This window comes from Anastrepha ludens, chromosome 3 (assembly GCF_028408465.1).
Source record: "Anastrepha ludens isolate Willacy chromosome 3, idAnaLude1.1, whole genome shotgun sequence".
NCBI lineage: Eukaryota > Metazoa > Arthropoda > Insecta > Diptera > Tephritidae > Anastrepha > Anastrepha ludens.
The window spans coordinates 115991579-116019127 of NC_071499.1; the positions used below are offsets into that span (position 1 = coordinate 115991579).

General features: G+C 33.4%; 1 protein-coding gene across 1 annotated transcript in view; it reads right to left on the minus strand.

Moving 5' to 3' along the window:
- Window positions 1-27549, minus strand: part of LOC128857694 (uncharacterized) — a 166427-nt gene that overhangs the window by 87078 nt on the left and 51800 nt on the right. Inside the window, exon 3 of the mRNA XM_054093440.1 lies at window positions 1762-1959. Coding sequence (XP_053949415.1) covers window positions 1762-1959 — 198 coding nt within the window. The remainder of the gene's footprint in view (window positions 1-1761; window positions 1960-27549) is intronic.

Genomic DNA, 27549 nt, shown 5'->3' on the forward strand with positions numbered 1-27549 from the left:
GAGCATAGCTACAAAGTCAATTTCGAGCCGCGCAAACTATTGGGCTGCAGTTTTATGTAGCCTACGAAAGGCAGGTGACTATTCCCGTTATTCCCGTAAAATACCAATGATTTCGATGCTTGTGTGGCACGTAGCGCCGTCTTGTTGAATAGATCGACACCATCCAATTCCGGCCATAAAAAATCGTTAATCATCTCTCGATAGCGCAATCCATTCACCGTAACTGTTGCTCCAGTTTCATTTTCGAAACACTAAGGTCCAATTACTCCGCCGGACTATAAACCGCACCAAACAGTCACACGTTAAGGATAGAGAGGCTTTTCAACAATAATTCTTGGATTTTCTGAGCCCCAGATCCGACAATTTTGTTTGCGTATAACAAAAGTGTTGCGTGAGGAAGAGGGGCCCGAAAGGTGGACTTCAGACAACAACAACTGACGCAGCTGACGGTAAGGATATCTCGAGTTCTAATAGACCGATTTACTTCAAATTTGGCGGGGTAAGATCTTTATAAGTTCCTACATCGGATGACCCTAGCTCGAAACTATAACTTTTCATTTAGTATTAAAAAAATTCCGATTGCTGAAAAAATATGCAAACAAAAAAAATCATTTTCAAATAGCAGCCATATTGTGAAAAAATTTTCGCTAACTTGTTCAATAATTAAGAATCCGTTCGATTCAGATCACCAGGAGGATTGGAATCATGCACGCTAGGCCACCTTCTATTTTTTGGACCCCTACTTTGATGCGCATAATTTTGTAATTTTTATTTTTTTTCCGGTTAGTTTTTAATGTAATAATTAATAATAAGTAAACAAATGGTAAACAAATGGGTAGTACACATTTTTTTGTTTCCCTTCTGCAGTGCTTCAAAAACCGGGCGAAATTCATGGCTCTACACTAGAAGACCGTTTTAAAGCCCCACACCGACGGCCAACTGGCCAAGTCGACTTTTCACGAGAACTAGAAAAAAACTTCTAGTTCTGTGCTTGGCAATCGTTTCTGTTGGCTTACTTTACTACAATCTTTTCAAGCTATTTTTGTTGTATTTTTATCCATCGTCAGTTACCATTTCCTTCAAAAAGAATGTTTCTATAAATAATCGCTAGCCACAATACGGTCCAACAGGTTCTTTTTCTTTGTTCTACACGATTTACTGACTATTCTTAAGTTTTTGTACTATGGAATAAGTGGTCATATGGCGGTCCACTTCCACGATTTGCAGGACTTCATTGATGTTTTCAATGATCATCCTCCTGTATAATGCGTGTCTCATCTTCAACGTCCATATCATCAACTGCATTCGATACTGTATTGGGTTCATGAATAACAGACATTTTGTTTGGTCGTCTGCTCTGACTTTTCGCCTGGGCTTAGTGGATCTGAAGAATAAATCGAAGTTTCTCGTTTCTCTTTTAGCTCCTTTATGGAGCGCTATGGCATCCCAGTGGCTTCACTAGGCAAAAAGCTGTCCAGAAACGTCTTGCATAATGCATAATATGATCCGATGCAATGTATATATAATGAGATATTGCTCACTTGCTGAGACATTGCTTATCAGCGCTGTGAACTTCTTATCCAAATTATTATATTTTCTGATTGATTATTATGCAAGTGGTACTTTTTGTTACATGAGAAAATTCGGGTAAGGTGAAAGTTTATTTACTTAGGTGAAAGCTAATTTAAGGTGAAAGCTTTCTTTCTGAGGTTAAAGCTCATTTAAGCTGAAAGCTTATGCCCATTCACAATCAATACTCACCGAAACGTTAATGTCAACTGTGCATACACTCGATAACCCTGTATTGCTTTCGGATCCACATAGATAATGCCGTGTACTATGGCTGGATTATTTCCAGAGAGGGTAATCTCGCGTGTTGGCAAATAAAGGGTGAGCACACAATTTGGTGAGGTCTTCTTGTACACGCGTTGTGTGCCTAAATCATCCTTGATGGTGCTTCTGCTGAGGGAGAGAAAAGAAATGTTGTTTAATGGAAAATGTGCGATTTCTTGGAATTAAATATTTATGAATAAATTTTTTTTCGAAGAGAATTTATATAAATAGACACAAATAATTTACAGTATTAACCTGTGTGTTTTTGTGATAATATCAACTTTTCCTAGACATTTTAAATTTATGGTAAGGGACGACTCTGAATAATTAATAAAATTTTTTATTTTCTCATTCCAATTTCTTTTTCTTTCTCTTGTTCTATAATAAATAAATATTTAATTTTTTTCTCTCTTTGCCACAAAAGCTCTCGCACTTCCCTGAGTGCGCTTGTAATTAAATCCGAAGAATGTTTAATTACGCGAAAATAAAAAGAAATAGCGAAAAAGTAAATATGTACATAAATACTATAAGTAGAACAGTGTGCAATGAAATGCTTGCGTGCGTAAGTGGGCAGTGGTCACAGCAGTTGCAGAGGCATAGAGCTAGCGCGAAAAATAATTGCCTGTCAGCAGCGCAAAATACACTTAAACCAACAACCGATTTGGCATGAGCGGACGAGTGGTAGGGGTGTACGATTGTCATTTTCGCAATTTAACACGCATTCACCCCTCCTCCACTGCCTACTCTGTGCAAACAACCTCAATTGCCTCATTATCCACTCACTTAATTATTCGCTCAAGTTCTGCACACTTGCCATACACCTTTTGTGTACAATATAATATATTTACATATTATATTATATTTAAAGTAATCACAGTACTTATATGTGAGTGTAGAGATATTCCACACTTTAGTCTAGGTATTCAGTGGAAAAAGTCATACTAGTGTGAGAGTGCCTAGAATTGGTCCAGTTGCAATATAGACAGTTAGAGCTGCATACACCTCCGCAAATATATTTGATTAGAAAAATTAAGAATTATTCGAACTTTAAGAATGCAGGCCATGCGTATTAGATGAGTATAAATATTGAAGGAGCCAATAACCTGTTGTTCTGGTGCGCTACCTGGTGGTTAAGTAGTTCCGAACTGGTATGCTTGGTACTAGTTGAGCTGCAAAGCTAACTGGTGGGTAAGTAGTTCCGAACTAGTTTGATTGGTACTAGCTGAGCTGCAAAGCAAAGTGGTGGTTAAATAGTTCCCAACTAGTATATTTGGAACTGGTTGGGCTTCAAAGCAAAGTGGTAGTGAAGTAGTTTAGAACTAGTATGTTTGGTACTAGTTGAGTGTCAAAATAAACTGCTGGTTAAGTAGTTCAGAACTAGTATGTATAGTACTAGTTGAGCTGCAAAGCAAACTGATAGTGAAGTATTTGAGCTGTGAAGAAAACTGATTGTGAAGTAGTTCTGAAATAGTATATTTGGAACTGGTTGAGCTGCAAAACAAACTGATAGTGAAGTAGTTCAGAACTAGTATGCTTGGAACTAGTATGTTTGGAACTAGTTGAGCTGCAAAGCAAACAGGTAGTGAAACAGTTCAAGAATAGTATGGTTGGAACTATTTGAGCTGCAAAACAACCTTGTGAAGAAGTAGATCACAACTAGTCTATTTGGAGCTAGTCGAGCTGCAAAACAAACTGGTAGTTAAGTAGTTCCGAATCTACTAGATTTAATTGCAGGGTTCATAGCATTTGGCATACATGTGTGCTTGTGTATATATTTGTGCGTCAAGGAATGATTAATGAAATCTTAAATGAAGCAGTAATTCAGTAATTGGAAAATTAATTTATACTGTTAACTGTCCGCTTAAGGAGCTTTAATGAGTAAATTTGCATGATTTATGGATTTATATGGCGAAAAAGAGACAACGAGGGGTGCGTGTGATGCTAATTTTTAAATCAAAAGTCAAATTATTATTAAGCAAGCGATTTGAACGAACTGATGCCCTCGCTTTTTAATATTTTTCCAGCACAACTTTTTTTAGTTTTTTTGTTTGAATTGAGTCAATTTAAAAAACAACACCCTTCATTTAATTGAAAAATATGTGAAAACATAGGAAGAAAAAAATTTATTCGTGCGCGGGTTATTGCAAGCCATTAATTTTGGGATCATCGGCACATTTTATGTTATTGATTAGTTCGCTCTTAAATTTTACTCCCCAGTTGACTGATGCCAAACCTTCTTCCGAGTAAATATTGAGGAGCATTGGAGATAAAATACATCCTTGATTGTAATATTACTCGTTAAAACATTTTCTAGTCAAGGCGCGCAGTTTGCTCCAATACAAGTTGGAAATATCCATTTGTCTTAGTATGTCAAATAGCTTTGGGTGCAGTACTTTATGCTCGTTGTTAATTCTGATAAAACTGATTCGCCTGCCCTTCTTAGTAGAGTTAATTTTAATACTCCCAGTAAGAGCCTTCGCAGCCTTGAAGTTGTTAGTATTGGCTTAAGTAACGACTGCTAGTTAAACATCTTCTTTAATTCCTTTGACAAAGATTTTATAAAAAAATATAAAATTTGTGCCATAGTTGAGAGACTTAATTTTGCATTGAATGAATATTTCGTTGCTAAATTTAGAAGTTCATGTTTATTAAAAATTTCAGCAATGATAACAAAATGGTAATACTGTGCCGAAAATGAAATAAGTCTTTGAGACTGCACACTTAGAGAGGCACATTTATCTAAATTTTATTTTGTTTCTTCTCTTATCTTGTTTCGATTGGCAGACTCAACTGTCCACTGTACTGCTCCGTGAATTTGTTATAAAATGTTTACAGATCAATATTAGTTATAAATCTATATAAATTCTTACACTAAATGCTAATAATTTCATACAAATTTCACCAAAATTTTCCACACTACCCCTTTCACTATTTGTGTAAAGCAATAATTTGCCCAACTCAAATAGTGCGAATGAACTTTAATTTGTTTGGAAAATTAGTTGAATAAATACGATTAGCATTTAATTTACTTCTGAGCATACAAGTTACCACAGTCAATTTGCTATTTGCATTGTACAATTTGGCATTTCCAGTGGCTGCACCTACTCAAAGCCAAACGAAATTCAAGAAAAAACCCCAAGTCAAACAGTCCTTTAAAGTTGTGCTAATATTATTTTAATTTCGTCAGCAAAACGCCCCGAATTTTGCGCAAACACAAACTCACACACACACGCACACTCGCTGAGATATGTATTTTAATGAAGTGGTTTGGCGAAATGCATACAGATAGGCGACAAAGCGAAACCCAAACTGTGTTGACAAGCTGTTGAATGGCTGCATGCGTGGGTGGTCGTCTGTCGCTTTGTGTTTTTCGGACAGAGATTTTGTGCACCTATTTGAGGTCACAACGCATACATACAGCGGGGCATACATGACGGCATGCACCCTTTCATGAAAGCAGAACCGAAAAGGACACACAAAACAAGGCTAGGCCAACGACTTAGTTAGTCAAAGGGCGTTCAATGCCATTGCGTTTATTTGAAGGAAAATAATAATGAAAAAAAAAAAAATGAATAAAAATGCAAAAGTTTGTGGCACAATGAAAAATTATGAAAGAAGAGATAAGATTTAAAATTAAAGATATTAAAAATTTGCATTTTTGTAAAAAGTGCGAGTGATAAAGTTAGGTTAGGTTGGATTGTCTTGACTGATGAAGAGTGATTTCAAAACAGGACCAGTACTGGTCGGCAATCCTAAAACATAGTAATAGGCGCACGTTGTTTGACAGTTTGTTTCTTTGTAGCAAAATTCAATAAAAATATTTTTTCTTCGAATTTTATTTTCCGAAAATGAAATACGTTTAAGGTGGTATTCTGGTCTAGAAATTTCAAAAAATCGATGTTTTTGCATATTTTCAAAGTTTAAACCTTCAAAAATATGCCCGAATTTTTCAAAATCGAACTATTTTCAGAAATACAGCAGATTTTGTGACGTGGCGTATAAGCCGGCCGAGTGGAGCGAATCGCACAATGAACGGCAGATGTTACCGAACGACTTGAGGACTCGTTCTTTCCAGAAAATATTTTTTATCCCACACAACCTTTATTTATTCTATACATATATACATATGTACTTCATACTTCTATAATATATACCTGGAAATATATATATAATAATCCAGAGTGAGTAGTGAATATTATGATCTAAGTTATTCTATTGGAGTTGTTGCTCAAACTTCAAAAGCGATTTTCTCAAAACTACTCTTTTTAAGATGGTAGTCATGAGATATCAAGTTCTACTTGACCGATTGCTTTGCAGTTTGATAAGGATTTTTTATTATACATTATATAAAAAGAAAAAAAAAAATAAATAATTGGCGCGTACACTTCTGTTAGGTGTTTGGCCGAGCTCCTCCTCCTATTTGTGGTGTGCGTCTTGATGTTGTTCCACAAATGGAGGGACCTACAGTTTCAAGCCGACTCCGAACGGCAGATATTTTTATGAGGAGCTTTTTCATGGCAGAAATACACTCGGAGGTTTGCCATTGCCTGCCGAGGGGCGACCGCTATTAGAAAAATGTTTTTATTAATTTTGCTTTCACCGAGATTCGAACCAACGACCTCTCGGTGAATTCCGAATGGTAATCACGCACCAACCCATTCGGCTACGGCGGCCGCCCTTTATTATATAATATCTAAAATTATATTATATAATATCTAAAATTAAGGCGTCTAGACCAGAATATCTATCCCCTTAGTATGTTTCCAAGCAGATTTTCAGATAGTTTTTAGCTTAAATCAGTAAGATATTTTTTTTTCCTGAAAATAATATTTTTTGAAAATCAAAAAATTTTTATATTATAAGTTTTTCAATGCCACTTCATTCAGAGAGGTTGCGCTCAAATCAGCGAAATAGTTTTCGTTACGTAAAATATTTTTTTGCAAAAATCAAAAATATTTATGTAACTTTTTTTCAAAATTATTAAAACATTTTTCTTTAGATTTTTTATTTTTTGTTGGCAAAAAATTTACGTATAGTTTTTTAAAGTTAACGTTCGGGAGTTTGTGGCCAAATTAACCAATCGGAAATTATTTTTGTGAAAAGTAAAACAAAAAAATTGAAAATTTTTTAATACTTACAGTTTTGAGCCAAATAAGTAAAATATTTTTGTTTTTTGGGATTTTGTTTAAAACTAAAAATCAAGAAAAAAATGTGTGCATTTTTCTAATGCAGGTATTGAAAGATTTTTTAGCCACAACTTGTAAAACATTTGATGTTTTTGTTATTAGAAGTCAAGAAAGAAAAATTGTGTAGGTTTTTTAATGCAGGCACTCAGATGATTTCTTTAAATTTTTTTGTTAACAGAAAAAAAAAAAAATTTGGCAAATGCAAAAAATGCAGGCTCCTGAGAATTCGGAGCCAAGTCAATAAAATACTTTTTTTTACTTGTTTGTTATCAGAAATCAAGAAAAAAATTCGGTTTAAAATTCAAATGAAGAAAGAAAATGTTGTAAGATTTTCTAATGCTGACAGTTTTGAGCCAAAATTTGTAAAATATTTTTTTTTTGGATTTTTCGAATCAGAATCAGAAATCAAGAAAAAAATTTGTAAATTTTTCTAGGCATTCAAAAAGTTTTGAGCCAAAACTGGTAAAATACTTTTTTTATATGTTTTTGTTATTAGATATCATGAAAGAAAAATTGTGGAAATTTTTTTTAGGCACTCGGACAGTTTGGATCCAAGTCGGTAAAACTTCTGTTTTTGAATTTTTTTGTTATCGAAATCAAGAAATTAAAACACACAAACTGTTTTGAAGCGAAATAGAAAAATATGTTTTTTGAGATTTTTTTCTTTGAAAAAAAAATAAGATTTTCTAATGCTGACATTCAGACGGGTTTGAGTCCAAAATTAGTAAAATATTTTTTCTTTGTATTTTTTTTAATGAAAAATCAAGAAACTAAATTTTATTAATTTTTTTAATGCAGGCCCTCAGACAGTTTTGAGCTAAAATCTGTAAAATATTGTTTTTCGGAATTTTTTGAATCAGAATGAAATAAAAAAATTATATAGATTTTTAATTTAGTTATTTTAATGCTTTTTAGTCTAAATTAGTGAAATATTTTTCTTCAGAATAATTATTATTTTTGAAAGAAATAAAGAAATATTAACTTTCGGTATTTAGATTTTTGTAAGTTGAAATGGAAAGTTGAACCAAGTTGGTGAAATATTGTCTTTGGGAGAGAATTTTTATTATAAAACTTCAATTTATTTTAAAAAAATTTTCATTGCTGGCGTATATTGAGCTTTTTATTCATAGCAATATCTACTATAAATAGCAATATGCTAAATAATTTTTTCTTACAGTTTTTTTTCTCACTAGGAAAGTATCTACTGAGAATAGAATAATATTAATAATATTTTTCTTTCTGCACGTTTTCTGGAACCTTTAAAATTTTTTTTTGCTTTTACTTTTTGTAAGAGTATAAATTTATTCACCAATTGTGCTAAACAATATCTTCTTAGTTCATCGCAGAAGTAAAAAATGCTATCATAAATAATCGTAAAAGTTGCATGCCGATTCCAGCAGATTTTGCGCTTGTAAAGAAATGTATTTTAGATGAAGAAATGAACACAATGAACAAAAGTTTTTCAGTACTTTACAAAAATAAACTTACCTTTACATATTTTATGCATAAGGGAATAAAACCCAAGCAACACGTGCAGACAGGGCAAATGTAAAAATTTTGCTGTGCCATTTACAAAATTGATTTATTTCACTTTCCTTCATTTACTGGAATCAAAAAACAGAAAAAAAACCAAACATAACACACAAAAATGAATGATATGAGTGCATAAGGCAAGCGAGCATGTTTTCTTGAAGGCATTAGGGAATTATGCATGTGTGCACACACGCACCCATATCACACAAATGCATTGCGCATCAAAGTTTGTTTATGTAAAGCAAATCTGAAAAATATATAGTAACTTTTCTACAACAATAACAGGCGCTGGCGTATTACCCCATCTCTCACAGCTACAGACTTCTGCTCTCTGCCTTGCATACCTCCACGCTGACAGCCCCAAAGTTTGCAGTGCTACCCACTTATGAATGAAATTCCAACTAAATCAATTTAAAAACGCCACAAGTCATTTGTGTTGCTAAAAAAACAAAAGCAAAAACTTTTTCACAAAGCAAATATTTGTTGAAGAGAAATTTCAGGAACTGCAAATGGTACAAATGCGCACAAAGGTATGCTATAAAAGATTGGCATGCCACAAAAAGCATACGTGGTTTTACAGAAGATGAGCTGAAAAAAAGTAAATAAAAATATGTTTACACTTTTAGCCAAATACAGCCCACATATCGTAAGACACACACACAAATAAATGAGTAGTCGTGACAAAATAATCCAAGTAAAAAAAAACACAAATTTCGAATAACATTCCTCGCATCACTGTTAAGTATGCACACCGTAAGAAATGTGTGCTAATTTGCGCTCACAGAAGTATGCAAGGTATTTCGGTGATAATGATGATTGCGCATTGCAGTTGCTCCACGTGCGTATATTCGCTTTATTACATTCCCGGCCGCTGGCCATCTCACCCACATCATTATCACAAAATGGGCATTCCTGTTTGGAAACCGCAAATCATTTGTGAATGATGGATATTTAGGTGAAATTTCGTTTAAGCGCCTAAAAGCGTGCCATTGGCAATTTAACTCTATTTGCGTTAATATTTCAGGCACTCACAAACTGCTAATAGAGGAGTGAGATGTAGCCAATGGAATTTTTCATTGACATTTTCCAATTTCGATTTATTGTTTGGTGATTTACAGAAATAAGCACTTTTTAGGTGTGACTAAAGTGCTTTTGAGGTGAGAAGCGGCAGTAGAAATCAAATAATGACTGTTAATTACGTAGCTGTGGGCACCCTTCTGTTAGTAGGAAGAGCGCCCAATTGCTAGATAGTGTGGCAAAAAGGTACTCACTGGATGGCTTAGCCAGGCAGAAATCGGCAGTGAATTTGCGAATTTCTGAAGATCCTATAACAATTCCTATTCCTTCCTGAAATGCAATATACCAAGTAATGAATATGTTAACGAGCTTGCATGAATAGGCTCCTCTGTACTACTCGCTTGCTTCCTGGAAGCTTACAAATGTAAAATTTTTTCTCAAAGTAACTCGTATGTGGAGGAAAAACGTTAGTACTGGCCGACAGCCCAATTCACGTGGTCAGAGTAGAATATAAAAAATCGTTGGGCGTACTCACTTCAAATTTTTATGCAAAGCTAAGGTATTGTATTAGTAAATGCTATATTCTTATCGAGAGGTATGTAGAATGACCACGCGTCCTCTACGACGACTTTTATGGCAGCTGCTATGAAGAAGATGAGTTAGAAGTGGACAGTCACGTACTGTCTGTCCGCTTCGCTCTACTCGAGACAGTTAAATGAGAAGCTGCTCAGGTTTGTTGGCCACACAAAATAGTTTAAAGGGGAGTCCGTGTTTTCGATTCATGTTGTATCACATGTTGCTGAGCGTGAAATATTATCTAAGCAGAAGTTATGAGAAAGGATTGATCATAATTATAGTATTTATTATTTTAATTTAATAAAACAAAATATTAATGACAACCCTGGAAAAATTTCTAAGCAGAAAATATGAGAAGCGCCTGATTTGAATTATGGTATTTATTATTCTAACTTTATAAAAAAAATATTAATGGCAACTCTGGAAATATTTCCAGGTAGGATTAATGAAAAACGCTAGATATTAATTATTTCAACAATATTATAAAACTATTATATGGCTACTGTAGAAAAAATTGAAGTTACTTAAAAATAACTTCAGTTTTGTTTATTGTAGTTTATTTTGCAATTATTACAAGGCAACCCTGGAAAAGTTTTTAAGCGTAGCATATGAAAATCGGTTGATAAAAGTTAAGGTTTTGACTATTTTAACTTTATTGTAAAATTATTAGCTGGTAATACTCGAATTTGCTTACAAATTTTTTATATAGAAACCCTAGCCAAATATACCCTAGACAAGTATTTCGAAATAAATTTATTAAAATTGTTTACCCGAATTATTTCAGTCTTATTTTTATTTCAGTTTACTGAAAAATTATTTGGTAATATTCCAGAATTATTAGATAATGAATAATGGAAGATAAGTAATGAGATAATTCCAGAAAAATATTAGAATCAAAATATGAAAATCACTTCTCTCAATCTAAGGCATTCAATAGGCTAACTTTATTTTAGATTTATTAGACTGATACTCGTATCCTAGAGATTTTATTGCAAAGACTACTTGACCAAAATTTAAGTAACTATAATTTTAACTTTATTGTAAAAATTATTAGATGGTAATCTTAAAAAAAAAAATTTCAATAAAATATTATGGCAAATATTATTTTTCATGAATAGGTGGCGACGCTTAAAAATAAAAAAAATATATCATTTACATATATATAAATATAAATAAATAAGTAAAATATAAATATAAATAAAAAATAGAACATAAAAATATAAAACAGAACATAAATATAAATAAAAAAATTAAATATAAAAAAAACTCTAGAAAAATATAAGAATAACTTGACGAATCGGTAAGACAGATCATTTTAGAAGCAACGGTAAATGGTTGCTGGTAACTCCAGCAAATTATAGGTGGGAGTATATACGGAAATCATGTCACTATTACTGCTATCACTCTTACGATCACATTTTATTACTTATATATTTTTTTCTAACTTTCTTGTAAAACTAAATATTAGACGACCGTTTTAGAAAAATACCAAAATCAATAAGGTTAAAGTTTTGTTACATATTAAAATTTTTTTTTGTAAAATTATTAGATGGCAACTCTATCTAAAATTATTTTCTATTAAAATTTTAGCAAATATAATTATTTAGAACCCAATGCTTGCGCTCCTTAAGGGGTTATACGCAGTTATGAAGCAAATAAAAGACGGGTTGTCAAGGATTTATCCTGAAGAAACTTCAGAATATTTTAATTTGAAAATTTTTGGCGGTTATAAAAGCATCCTTCAAGAACGTAACAAAATTTTTTATTTATGAAAATGTTGATTATAGAGCGCGCTGCAGGCGATTTCTGGAACCTCCTTTAAAAAAAGACGATTTACGGTGTACATCGTAACTCAGGATTGGATTATCTGAAATCAAAAAACCAAACAAATTTTGTTAATATATTAGATTATCTAGTAATTAATCGTTTGGTTAATCAAAATAGTGAATTTTCACAAAATGGCAGCTTTTAAAAGAAATGATTTCGATTTTTACGTTAAAATTTGGCCGTAAATTGATTATAAAATGGAAAATAAGTATCAAATTTACAAAAGGAACGATTAATTACTAGAAAATGTATCTTCAAAGATTGAGTTAAAACGGTTGACCGATCAAACAAGCCGTTTTCGAGATATCGTGTACACCGACTTGAAAAATGCCGTTTTGAAAAAAACACGTTTAAAGTTTCAATACCTACCTTAAAACGTGCCGAGGCATCTCTACATATTTAGGTATAACTCCGAAAGTATTGCTTAGATCTACTTCAAATTTCGTGCGTATACTTTTGAATATATGTACATTACAAAAATGCAATAAAAAAAAATCGTTTTTTTTGAAAGTCATAACTGCGTATAACCCCTTAAGCCGTAAGTTAGATTATTTATTTATGTTTAGTATTCCCCACAATCTGTGTTAACCCAGTTTTTCAAAGTTGTAAGGTTAAAAGGTTATGAAATGTTATCAAAAAATACCCTATGGAGTTGAAATTGAAATTATAAATAGTTTTGATTAAAATTTTACATAGCTGACTCTTTATTTATTAGAAATTTGGCTTCAAAAAAGCTAAGGAATACCCAGTGTTCTAATCCCTTATGCGCCTACATCGACAATTTTTCCAAGTTCTCTCTCTTTGCCTATATCTCAAGTTGTAATAATGAAAAAGGGCAATATATTTGGAAATTGAGACTTTTATTTATTCACTTCCTTCTCTCTATGCAAAATTTATTAACTTCAACGTTTCTTCGATTACTTGCCGCTCTTCCATTCACATTCATAACTCTCATTCTGGTAATACTCAGTGAACTTTCTGCCCCACAAATACTTATGTGAACGAATATCATGTGCATGAGTGGTTGTCTATGAGCTATAAAATACCAAAACACACACATATGCACGCAATTAAGTCACATTTTAATGGCATTACAACTCTCAATTAATATCAATTAAGCGCCGCAAACCTAAATAGCTTCCACAAATTATGTAAACAAAGTACTTGTAAGGGCTTGTGTGTGTGTGTGTGCAAGAAGACAAAGAAGCAGGGAGTAGAGGACCGCGTTAAATGAAATGAGAGATGAGAAGGTGATCGTAAGCGAAATGAAGCTTCATTATGAAGGACGGCAGAAAGCGACATAGAGTGACGTGATATGCTGGCGGGCAACAAAGTAAACAGAAAAAAAAAAATAATAATAAAAGCGGAAAAGAAAATGAGCAAGCGAAAGAAATTAGACGATAGATATCAGGATGATGACAAAAGGCTGATGCACAAATTAGAAAATAATACAAATTAGATTAAAATTAAATTACTTGGTCAGTGCTCGGAGTCGTTGCTAGTACTGTGGCCCCCAGCGAATTAGCTGGAGTTAAGAGACGTCTGAAAAGTAGAGGCAACTAAGGAAATTGTTGAACGATGCTATTGATACTAAATTGCTAGATAAAAAAAAATAAATAAAATAAACAGGAAACAATTAATTGGCGTATAAAGCAACTATGTGTAGTCGCAAACAGGCCACCAGTCACATTTACTTTGTTGGCGTCCCTTGACAAGCAGGAAGTCCTTCTGCTCTATTGTCATGGCTGGCCTTCGCCTGCCTAATAATATGAAGTGATAATCCGATTAAGGCGCAATAAATTCTAGTGAAGTGCTAGTGACAGTGGATAAGCATTAAACATGAACATGCACTCACATAGGCACACATAAACGCGATTATCAATGCCACGCTGTACACTTTAGGTTGCCCAGATGCCGCTAAATAAATCAACAATTGGAAGCATATAGTATAGTAGTTCATTGGGATTAGTTAATGCTGACAAGCAGTCATGAGACATCAAATATCACAGTTCCACCACATTGGCATACATCAATAACCCTAAAGTCAAACCTGATAGCTCTGAACTAAGTTATTCGTAGATGGTTTTGCAATTGAACTAGTACGTTTTCTATCTTTTATCCATGGCAACAACTGATACATTTACTTGGAAAAGTACTGCGAAATGCCAATTTTCAGATCATTCATCAACATTATTCCAGTTAATGAACTCATGCACCAGTTTTATACCTGATCGTAAATTAATTCAGAATGGGCAAAAAATGACCTCATGAACATTTTTATTCATTTAATCCTCTTTTCGTGCGTCCTCTTCGGTTTGAATTATAGGAAAAATAATACTTGTTTTGTAAGTAGTCCAATTCTAGGCCGTTTCGACCTAGAACGATTTCTTCCCCCGAATACCATTGAATTATAAAAAAAATAATATTTGTTTTGCATGAATGCTTCGCTTGCAACTAGTCACCTACTAGTCCGTCTCGAACTAGTACGATTTCTTTCAGCAAATACTACTGTATGAACTAGAATGTGTGCTAAAAAGTGCAAATATTTGTTTTACATGAATGTTCATCTTGCAACTAGTCACATTCTAGGCCGTCTCGACCTAGTGCGACTTCTTCCACCAAATCAAAATTCATGAACTACATAGAATGTGTGCTTAATAGCTTGGCTTTTCACTGCAGATAATTTTCGCTTCGTTTCACCACAAACAAACACGCAGTTGTGGGTGTATGTGACAACTCATATTGGCAACTCATTTGTCGTAAACTTAGTTAGCCGACTTTACGTCCCCATAAAATGGCAATGGTATGCAGAGGCTGTCGCCTGCACTTACGCTGTGTAAAGACTTGACAAATTAACAGTTTTACAAACAACAACTTAATATAAACAGAGCGAGTATTAGTGGTGTAATTGCAGATTAGAACGAATTTTGACGATTCGTGGATAGTTTGAGCAGTTTTGCTTTTAAATTTGTTGGTTTGTTAGCTGGTTTTCTTTAGTAATATATAAAAAGTTTCTGACAGTTAAATTAGTGGCATTAAAAAGTTGTACCACTAAAAGTTTATTCCTGCCAAAAAATATAATTATAAGAATCTGAAGTTAGTTTGCTTTTTAAATAGGTAACTGGGTGACCATTGCAGTCCAATAGGATACCCGGTAAATATTAATTATTCAAACGCAGTCCATTTCTTTTCTTCTGTTTGGCTCTACATTTTAGTGCGAACCCAAGAAACTTCGTAGACTGTTTCACTTTTATTAGACAACCTTTTATTAGGCAACCCTAGTGAAATATACAATATCAAAATGCCTGTCAAACTCTGGCAAAATTCTTTCAAAGTGAAAAAAAGAATTGACCAAAGCTTTGGAGTTTGATTAAACGGCATCCCTAAAAAACCGTATGAAAAAGAACATGTGAAAGTCATTTTGCCAAACTTTTATTCAATTTTTTCTTGAGCATTTTTGAAAAATGTTTAGTAACAATCCTAGAAAAATATGCAATATCACAACGAACACATGCAGGTTCTTTGGCCAAAATCTTTGCAAAACTTTGAGATTTCAACCCTTGAAAAATATTTCGAAATTAATTTGCGAACATTTTTGGACCAAATTACAGTACTGATTATTTCAACTTTCTGGTAAAATTATAATTTTAAGGCGGCAACGCTAGAAAATTATTTGAAAATGTAAATATAAAAATTGCTTGACCAAACTATAGTAGGGGATTGACACCAACAAAAGTGTACGAAAATCTAATTTATTTTTTTTTTCAATTGTTTTGAAAATATATTAGCTGGAAACGCGAAAAATATTATCAATGCGCTTGACTTTGTTAGCCTTTTTGTAAATTTATTAGTTGGCAACCCTAAAAGTTTTTAAATTTGCCTGAATTTAGTTTTTCTTTATTTAAAATTGGACTAAATTATCCAATTTTTTACTTAAAATATTTTTGTTGTTAAGTTTTTGTACATTTATTATATGGCTACCCTACAAGTATTTATAGTACACTTCAAAGATTTTATTTTAATTTGCCTGCATTTTAGTTTTGTTTATTTTAAGCTTATTATAAAATTATTAGGTGGAAATTCAAGAAAATTATATCGAAATGGAAATATAAAAATACGAAATTGTAGTCTGGAGTTTACACCAAAAATTCATTTTACAAAATAAATATTTCTAATTTTTATTCTTAATGTATTAGCTGGCAACACTATTTAAAATTATTTAATATTTCATTGTACAACTGCAGTAATTAACAATATTTTGAGTCCAGCAGCCGCAAGCTGCAAATATTTGTTAATATTGTTCGCCAAAATCAGTGATAGCCCAATTCATGCAAGCTCGAATGCTAAGAAAATATTTAATGTTAATAAGCAATACCCAGTTGAGTTCAAAAATTTTATTGCGGCTCATAAAACGCGTTTACTAATCTAAAATTAATTATTTATACATCAAGTAAAATTAATTACCCAACGGAGCGTAGAGCGGAAATTTTTAATACATAGATCGCTATGCGTTAAAATAATAAATTCCATAAATAATAGAATTACATCGGACTTTGGGATGGATGGCCACGAAATATTTACCCGCTTCATGGCTTATATGAACACAATTCAAAATATGCGCAAAATGCATTGCTTGGCTTTGCTTCATTGATTAGTTAGATAGGAGGCCATATTTTTAATTTGTTGTTGTTGTGTAGCACAACAAGTATTTTGCTATGTTTCACTAATTGTAGCGATTAATAATTTAATCAATGGATTTAAATAATAGGTATTTGCCGATTTACTGGAGTGCGCGGCATGCAATATGAAGCCTCGTGGGATGAGGCGTATGAGTAATTTTAGTATTACCTCGTTTGTATGCGATTTTGCAATAGACGCTGAGGAAATTATTTATATAACAATATAATTTATAAAAAAATTAGGAAATTAATCATGGATAATTTCTAAAAAAAAGTTAGGAAATGAATTACGTAAAATTCAAATATCTTTAGCGTGACAGATAAAACACGAAATCATCCGTGGATTGAGTGATACATTTTTTATAAGTGCCTTGCGTTGCTAGAATTAAATATTTAAGCTGATGTGGTGTGATACTGGACAAACCCTTGCATCAGGTCAGTTCGTTTTTTAAAGGTGGTTTTAAAATTAATAAAAAAGATGTCTAAAGTATTTATTAATCAATAATAAATTTTCCTTCATTATGTATAATGTCTTCCCAACATTTAGGCTAATTTTTAATTCCCTGCTCAAAAAATTGGTTGTCCTTGGAGCCAAAATACGCTTCGATATGCCTTTTTACAGCTTCTTTTGAGGAGTAGTTCTTGTTATTCATATGGGATTGAAGTCCACGGAAAAGGTGATAATCACAAGGTGCAATATCCGGAGAGTATGGTAGATGCGGCATTATATGGTCTTGCGTTGTCGTGGTTAAACAAAACTTTGCGTCTATTCACTAAAGGCGGTCGATTTTTTTAAGTGCCTCATTCAAGTTTGATAGCTGATGGGAATAATAATCAACAGTTATCGTCTGGTTTGGTTCTAGAAGTTCATAATACACAATACCGGCCATATCCCATCAAATAGACAGAAGAATCTTCTAGGGGTGAAGGCCATCTCTAGGGGTCGGTTCTGGTTTATCTAACCATTGGCGATTGCGAACAGAATTATTGTAAAGGACCCATTTTTCATCACCAGTAACGATACGGTTCAAAAAACTTTCATTTTCAAGCTGTTGCATTCACTCTCTGCTGAAGGTTGGCGACGAAAAGTCTATGCGGAACCCATTTTCCCAGCTTTGAAACCTTTTCCAACTGAACCAGGTGCCTGTGAACTGTTCCATTCGATGAATTTAACCTCTGAGTTATCATATCGACTGTCAAATTTGGCTCAGCTTCCACGAGTTCGAGCAAGGCGTCGGAGTTAAAGACTTCAGGACGACCAGCGCGCGGGGCATCCTCCACGCTGCAGTTACCACTTCGGAAGTTTAAAAACCACTTTTGCGTAGCCTTTACACTCACGGAATCCTCTCCGTGAACAGTGTTTATTTCTACAAAAGCAGTTGTTGCCTTTTTACCACTTTTATAAAAAAAACACAAAATATGCTTCTTATACGCGTTCGAAGATTCCATTTTATTTTTTAACAGCACGTGCTTCTATCCACGATTATAATCACTTGTAATCACAATATATCAAAAAATATATAAATAGTTCCGTTATATTCCGCCTATAATTTTTTCTATGCAAATATCGTACAAAAGTGAAATTATGGGTAAAATACGCCCGAACTTATGGACTGACCTGATATATACGATACATTGCAAGCAAGTTTGACTTCGAACTTGAATTATTTTATTTTATTACAATTGATTGAACTACTTTCTTAGAGAGCTCTGGGTTACTAAAATTTCTTGTTGTCATATCCTACTCTATTTAGTCGACGCTGGTAAAATTATTCGATGTACATGGAGAGGGTTAAATAACTGTAGCACATGCTCTTATTGACAAATTTGAACTATTTATTTGTTTGTTATTTAATTTTTGTACGAAAATTTAGTTCATTCCCGGACAAAAACCATATAAACCGAAACCTTCAAACTTTGTGAAAATTTAAACAAGAATTAATTAAAAAATTTCATCAAAATTTTTCGAAAAACTTCGAGTATGCAGTTTTATAACCAATGGGATTTTGTTATAAAAAACTGCAAGTTGGAAGTGGTTCAAATATCGGGTGGAATTTTGAAGTTTGTTTTGCTTCCTTTTTCCTATGATATGCGAGCGACTGACGCCTACTGACAGCACAAATTCTATTTTGTGAAATTGCTGGTCATGAGTGTTTGGCCTGAAAAGCGTATCCAAAGCAAAAGACCAGGCGGGGCTAGGCGGTGCTAGGCGGAAGAAATAGTAATTTTTTAGAATTTTTTTTCCATTATTTTTTAAAATGAAAAAAGGTGCAGCTCCCTATTCTTTGATGGAGTTATTTTTTCCTCTCTTGCGTGGACACTCATCGTCAATCAGCTTCTTTCTGTCCAAGAGAGGTATACACTCAAAATAGGGTAACTTTTGCCGATACGTAAGATTTTGTATAGAAAAAATTTATGCTCAAGGAAGGGGTCCGGTTAATAGAGGTGTCCATTAGGAGAAGTTACAGAATATTAAGAAATTTTTTCTAAAAAAAACAAAAAAAAACTAAGGTTTTTACAGTAGTTTAATTCTGAAAAAGAAAAAAAGCTCGAGACCTCGAGCCTTAAAAGCAAAGTTCTGCTTCATAAACCAATCGCGGCCATATTCGCTGACTATTGTCTGTTTGTTGAAGCACACAGCTATATTTCGAAGGGTTACCCCGCTGTAGGAACGTTACCAGTGACAGATCCCCTGTTCTTGCCAGATCGTTCATTTCCATCTATTCCTGTTTTTGTTTTTCCTTGTTCACTCCTCTCGGGAGCATAGGGTCTCGACAAGACTCAGTCTTGCATTGGTTTCGTTAATCTATTTTGATTTCTGACAGGGTAGGTGATTATCCTGCCGCTACCAGTCTTAAATATTAGGAATGCCCACCTGTTGTTGCTTAGAAGCAACGCCTTTTTACTGCTTGGAGCGCCATCTGTGTTTCGAACTTTTCTGGCAGAAGGATCGCACAGATGGTTGAGGATTTCGCTAAAGTTCGTGTGTCTGCGCTCTTACCGCGGTTGTTCGCTTCCTCTTGTTGGCGCCACTGATGCAATGTGTAACTGTGTCTTTTTCTTTGTTTTTGCTTGCTTTAGCCGCCATAATTCCAAATAATGCGCTGATTATTTTGCCCCGCACCTAAGAATAGAAAGGCGGCCGCCGTAGCTGAATAGGTTGGTGCGTGACTACCATTCGGAATGCACAGAGAGAACGTTGGTTCGAATCTCGGTGAAACATCAAAATTAAGAAAAAAAAAAAACATTTTTCTAATAGCGGTCGCCCTTCGGCAGGCAATGGCAAACCTCTGAGAGTATTTCTGCCATGAAAAAGCTACTCATAAAAATATCTGCCGTTCGGAGTCGGCTTGAAACTGTAGGTCCCTCCATTTGTGGAACTACATCAAATACCCAAAAAGGGCGAACGCGCCAATTATATATATATATATATATAAGTATGGAAAGGATAAGTTGTTGGGGTGGAGGAATAAGATTTTTATGTTTTTTTCTCCATCCTCCAATATGATTTTTTATCTACTAATTTAATTGTAATTGAGATTCCTTCAGTGTATCACAGTTGGTATCCTTTGTTCATATTCATTTCTTATCGTCTTACCCATAAATTGGCGAACTAAAGCCATAAAGGAGCTGTGGATATTAATGTTGGTAATGTAAAAATGTATGCAATTTCAAAATAATACCTCACAGTGTGAATTGCGTTACTTAATAGCTGCACCGTGTTGATGCACTCAAAATTCGCCATCCGTGCAAGGAAGTGTTTTATATAAAAAAATCGAATGAATTCGCCTAGTTATTTTAACACTTTCTTAAAAATTTAAATTAAGAGCTCTCGCTTCTCACGCAAAAACTATTTCCATTGGAGTATTCTAATTTCTTAAACACTCCGAAAGCTCATCACTGCTGTACCCTCTTCTAAATGAACTAAATTTGAGTCGCTTTAATATGCACTCGTCTGCAAGACAATCGCTCTTTTCCATTTTCATCGCTATCCCTGCTTTCTTTTGTTTGATTGCTGCCACGAAGCCGAGCATAACTTTGCTTTTAACTCATTTAACCTTCACTTCACTTAAGTAATTAACACTTCTTAGCTTCTAAATACACATACAATCACACCATTGCTATGCACGCGTATGAGTGGAAACTAAAGCCAAAGCAACGCAAACCATTTCTTAGCTATTTTCCTACTTAGTGGTAGTGAATGTATATATATTTGTATATTTTGAATTGCATATATGTATGCATGTATAGGAAAAAAATCGATACAATTTAAAGGACTCCAAGCAAGTGCAATACAAGCGCATTTCACAAGGGCTCCTTCAAGGATTCTACTAACTTTAAGTGAATTGCGTCGTGTAAGAGATACTGGTAGGCAATTAAAGCAGCAACAGTTTCAGAGAAAACTCGTTTTTGAGGAAGAACTTGGAAGGCTAGAGTTTTATTTAAGTTGACCATAAGCAAATTCTAAGTCTTTGGTACGATGCAAGTTGCGCGGAGCTGGAAATCATAGGAAGCAGCTAAATATTCCCTCATCTTATATGATATATTAAATTGTTAGTCATTTTGCATTAGTGTTGATTGACAAAAATGATAACGATAAAATTTTGCTAAACATTTTTAACAAAAAAATTAAATTTTCTTCCGAAAGAAAAGAAATAAATAAACTTTCTTCCGAAAAAAAAAAAAAATAATTTTCTTCCGAATTTAAAAAAAAAAAATTATTTTCTTTCGAATGTGCTTTTTTTTAAATTCGGAAGAAAACAATTTTTTTTAATTTGGAAGAAAATTTAATTAAAAAAAAACCAAAAAACTATTTCCATTTTTATAACAAAAAAATTAAAATGTCTCCCGAATTTAAAAAAAACCCATATTCCTTTTTTTATTTCTTTAAAAATTCGGACGAAAATTTGTTGTTTTTTTTTTAGTTTCGGAAGAAAATTTAATTTTTTTGTTAAAAGTGTTTAGCAAAGTTGTATCGTTATCATAAAATTTTCCTCCGAATGTTGTGTTTTTTTAATTTATATTATATTAAGATTGAAAAAAGTTACACAAATGTTAAATACATAGAACCGAAGATATTTCACTTAAAAAAGTCTATACCAAATTGAACTCTAAAATTTTTTTAATAATTAATTATTAATTTTCATTATTTTAATAAATCAATTGCATAGATCTCGAAATTACTAAGTGTTTTCAAAAAATTTGCCAATTTAGTTCTTTTTTTACTCAAGCTTCCAAATAAACCTGAGGACGCAGAGCGCAAATTGGAGGAGTTGCTCGGCTGAACACCCAACAAAGGGTGACTCAGAATCGCTCAATAGAGACAGGTTCATGGTTTATAAATATATTATAATGTTTGGCGACTGAATTTGAATTACAAAAAAAGAAACAAAATTGACTGATTCAGCACACATTTTTATGAAAACAAAAAAAAGTTTGTTGAAATCGAAAAACTGGTTAATTTATCTATTCCTTATAAGCTTATTTTTCCGATTAATATTTTTTACCAGTCTAAAATTTTTTCAGACTTTGAACATAAAAATCTCTTCTTTAGAAAATTTATCCTTTTAGTGGAATTCGAGAAACTTATGAATATTTTCTCAGCTTTACTTATTTTAAAAAGTTGCTTTCTTCAATGTGAAGCCTTTTGGGCATAGCAACAAAAATAATATTTTTCTCAAATACTTTACATAAAAGTGACTGTTTTGAGAAGACAAGTTTTCTTAAAAAATTAATTCTTTCAGTGTAAATCCTAAATCATGCGAAAAATAATGCTATCTATACTTTAAGGATTTCTTAGACTGCATCGAAGATGACTTCAAAAAATTGGAGTGAGAAATTGGCGGTCTTTAGCAAATGGCAAGGAAGTCTGGAAGCGAATGGTGGGATAAGCCAAAACCCACCCAGGGTTGTAGTATTGACTGATGATGATGATATTTTTATTTATTTTTGTTTTTTTATGAAAATAATTTTTTTGGACTGATGCTTTTTTGGTTTAGAAATTCAATCAATGTAATTTTTATACTGTGCGTATCGGACGTGTTTTACTGTCGATCCGTGTTAATAAAAGTTTTCTCAACAAACCCAAAGTGCATTATTGCTAACAAGAGATAGGACTCATAGCAAACTGCATAGAAAGTGCAAAGTGCATTATCAAACTCGATAAGCCAACAAACATTTTAATTAAAAAAAACAAAAAAAAACAAAAACCAAGCCAAGCAGCTGGCAAAATAAATAAAAAATAAATATGAGTGTGTTACGTTCTCCCCCTTGGGAGAGAACAGAATCCAAAAGTGAGACGAAAGTTCTTACTCCGCAAAAAATGCCGCTACATACCAAAAACTCGTTCTCAACGCCGCGCACGAATTTAGCACAGAGCGGATCAAACGCAAACGGGTCAACACAATCAGCTCCCATAAGCTGCAACAACAATATGCGCTCTACATTATCGTCATGGAGCGCAGAGAGCATAAGTTCTCATATCAGCAGTCCCGTATTCTCTGCATCATGCGTGAGCACAACTGGTATGCCTACAACTACGACTACAAATACATCTACAACTTGTTCAACCGTCTCTTTAAATTCTACAACAACAACAACTGCATCAACAGAATTACTGCTAGCGACCCATTTGTCAGCGTCTACACAATCAGCTGCACTAAAAAAGCAACCTGTGGTTAAAAGAGCACGAAACTCACCCACAAAGGTCTCAACATTGACTGGTAGTAACAAAAAAATAAAAGCAACATCAACCCTCAATCAAAGTAAACTGCCAAACTACTGGTTGAGTGGAACTTCTTCTGCAAACAAATTCGCAGCTTTAGATGTGGATGATGGAGAAGAAATTACTCAAACTGCAAACAGTGGGCAATTTAAAGATTCACAGTCACAAAATTTAAACAAAGACGAAAAAGAAAAAATAATAAGCCACCGCCAATATATGTCCAAGGTGTAGAATGCATAAAAACATTAAAGAGTGCTTTAAATGAAATAGCAAATAACAGCTTCACTCTAAAAATTTTAGCAAATAATGAAGTTCGCGTTCAAGCAGAAAATTTAGAAATATATAACAGATTACACCACATGCTAAAAGAAAAAGGTACGAAACTGTATACATTTAGGCCAAAAAGTGAAAGAGGATTTAAAGTAGTCTTACGAAATATGCACCACTCTACAGACCAAGAAGAAATTAAAAAAGAACTAAACGAAAAAGGCCACAAAGTACTTAACATTACTAATATAATACAAAGATCAACAAAAAAACCACTACCATTATTTTTCATCGAACTACAAGCAAGTGATAACAACAAAGACATTTACAATATAAACAAGCTAATGAACTGCATAGTCATTTTTGAAGCACCTCACCATAAGCGCACCATTTCACAGTGCACGAAATGCCAGAAATATGGGCACACAAAAAATTATTGTACAAGGGATCCAGTTTGCGTGAAATGCGCTGGTAGACATCTTACAATGGAATGCAAAAACCAAAAAAAGGAAGTTAAATGCGCTTTGTGTGGAGGTAAGCATACCGCCAACTACAAAGGATGCGAAATTTATAAAGCACTTAAAATGCAAAGATTTCCACCTCTGCGTAATAAAGACCAACTTTAAATACAAATAAAAATAATACACCAATAACAACAGCCGTAACAAACATAATTCCCGGAGTAAGCTATGCTGATGTAGCATCTTCTTCAAGGGAACATAAAGCAGAGCAGGAACTGATTAAAAGATCTGAAAAAAACAATGATATTGAAGAGCTTAAAGACATGGTAAAATCCCTAGTCAACCAAATGACAAATATGATGAATATACAATAATTACAATGCTTTTAAAGAATATGAATGGACAAAAGTGAAAAAAGTAAAATTCTAAATAATTTGGAATGCAAATGGACTAACACAGCACTATTTAGAACTGAAACAATTTTTAGTTGAAAAAGATATTGACATAGCATTAATTGCAGAAATACACTTCACTGATAAAAGTCTTCTGAAATTTCCTAAATACAAAGTGTATGTGACAAACCATCCTGATGGAAGAGCCCACGGAGGGACTGCTATAATTATTAAATCAAGCATAACGCACAATGAACAACTCCAATATTCGACGCCTTATCTTCAATCCACGACAGTACAAATCTATGACAAAAATGGACCAGTATCTATCTCCTCCATATACCGTCCACCTAGACACATAATAAACTCGGATCAATATGACAAATACATAAAGACGCTTAACAATAGATTTATTGCAGCTGGAGATCTCAATGCAAAACACATTGATTGGGGCTCAAGACTCACCAACAAAAAGGGGCGTATTCTTATTAACGCAATTAACAAAAACAATTGCAGATTTATAAGTACCGGAGAACCTACCTATTGGCCAACTGACGTAAAGAAAATTCCAGACTTGATCGATTTCTGCATAACCAAAAACATAAGCCATAACCAATTGACAATTCAGTCGTGCTATGAACTTTCTTCTGACCACTCGCCGATATTACTTGAATATGTAAGTCATATAAAATCTATAGATACATCTTTTCGCATACTTAATGACAGAACCAACTGGGAAAAATTCCGCCACCATATTGACGATCAACTTATACCAAATGTGATATTAAAAACGCAACTTGACATTGAACATGCCATTATCCATTTTAATGACGTAGTACTAGAAGCAGGGATCAGATCGGCTCCAAAGCAAGCAAATAGAACAAATACACCAACAACTGACATTACTATTAAAAAGCAAATTATAGAAAAAAGAAAGTTAAGAAAAAGATGGCAAAAAACTAGATCACCTGACGACAAGAGAAAACTAAACTTAGCTACAAAAATTCTTAAGGATAACTTAAATAAGAGAAATAACAAAGAAATCGAAAACTATTTGAAGAATCTGACTCCCTATCAAGATACAAACTACTCCTTATGGAAATGTACTAAAAAATTAAAAACTCAAATAAAACATCAACCACCACTAAAAAAAGATGACAATTGATGGGCTGTTACAAAAGAGGAAAAAGCGAAAACATTGGCAAATTACTTCGAAAAAGTTCTGTCAAATGACGAAAATCAACAACCAAAACAACTTCCACTATGATTTTACAAAAATAAAAAGGACGAATACACACGAAATAATAGCTTGCATCAAAAAAGGAATAAAACATAAAAAAGCTCCCGGATATGACATGATAACAGGAAAAGCATTAGCGGAGCTACCAACCAAGGCATATGTATACTTGCGAAACGTTTTTAATGCAATGTTTCGCTTACAATACTTTCCGAAGCTCTGGAAAGTGGCAGAGACTATTGCATTGCCAAAACCGGGTAAAGATCCAACTACCGTGTCATCATATAGACCAATAAGCTTATTACCGACAATATCTAAAATTGCTGAAAAATTACTGCATGGTCGGATAAGCCAACTTCTAGACCAAAAACGTATAATACCGGATCATCAATTTGGATTTAGAAAAAAAACATTCGACTATTCAACAGATCCATAGAATTACAAATAAAATCCAATCAGACCTTCAAAACAATCGATACTGTGCCGCAGTATTTTTGGACGTAGCTAAAGCGTTTGACAAAGTGTGGCATGAAGGCTTACTCCACAAAATAAAAAGAATGCTACCTTTTGACTACTATCTCATCATAAAAAGCTATCTAACCGACCGAAGCATCTACATTAAATATGACAATCAATGTTCAGATATTCATCAAATAACTGCTGGAGTTCCGCAAGGAAGCGTTCTTGGCCCTCTACTATATGTTTTATTCACCGCAGATATACCACCTCCTGACGAAACTAATTCTTCAATTGCTACGTTCGCAGACGATATAATACTATTAGCATCAGACAAAAGCTTAATTATCGCTACTGAAAAACTGCAGCGATATACAAACGCAGTTAAGGAATGGTTTGATAACTGGTGCCTAAAAATAAATGAAGACAAAACCGTACAGGTTATATTTACTAACAAAACAAAATTTACCGCAGTTTCAATTAAAATAAATGATAAAGCAATTACAATAGAATCAACTACTAAATATCTGGGAATTCACTTGGACTCCAAACTAAATTGGAGTCACCACATAAAGCAAAAGGTCAAACAAATAAAAGAAAAACTTCGACAACTTCATTGGTTAGTCTGCTCCAAATCCAGACTCACTATACAGAACAAGCTGTTAGTGTACAAAACTATGATTAAACCAATCTGGCTATATGGATTACAGGTGTGGGGAACGGCTAAAAAAACTCATATAGAAAAAATCCAACGACAGCAATCAAAGATTCTTCGAATTTTGACCATGTCTGACAGGTACACAAAAAATGTTGACATCCACAGGACTTTTAATATAGCAAGAGTAGACGAAGAAATCAAAAAAATAACAACAAGGCACTTTGAAAAAATACACACACACAGTAATGCAGAAATCAACAAACTTCTTGAAAGGGAAAGAAACGGGAAAAGGCGTTTAAAGAGAACCCGACCAAGCGACCTAGTATGATAAATGCTAAAAAACCATAAATATGTAAAAAAAAAATAAAATAATTAAAAATAGTTGTAAAATGTAATCATGTAAAGTGAAACTTGTATTGGATTATTGTATATTATTTAATCGCTATTATTTCGTTTATTTTAATTTTATCGCTTTTTGACACTGGCCATTAAGCGATGTATATAAATCCTGACCAAATTGTTAAACAACATACGTAATGTCAAAGGACAGATATATAAAATAAAATGGGGAATAACAAAAAAAAAAAAAAACAAAAAAAGAAATTGAAAACCTTTTTCTAATGCCATTTATTTGTTTAGGTTCTTATTATTTTAAATAAACGTATTTTTTTTTTGAGTGAAACTTTTTTGAAATAGAAATAGG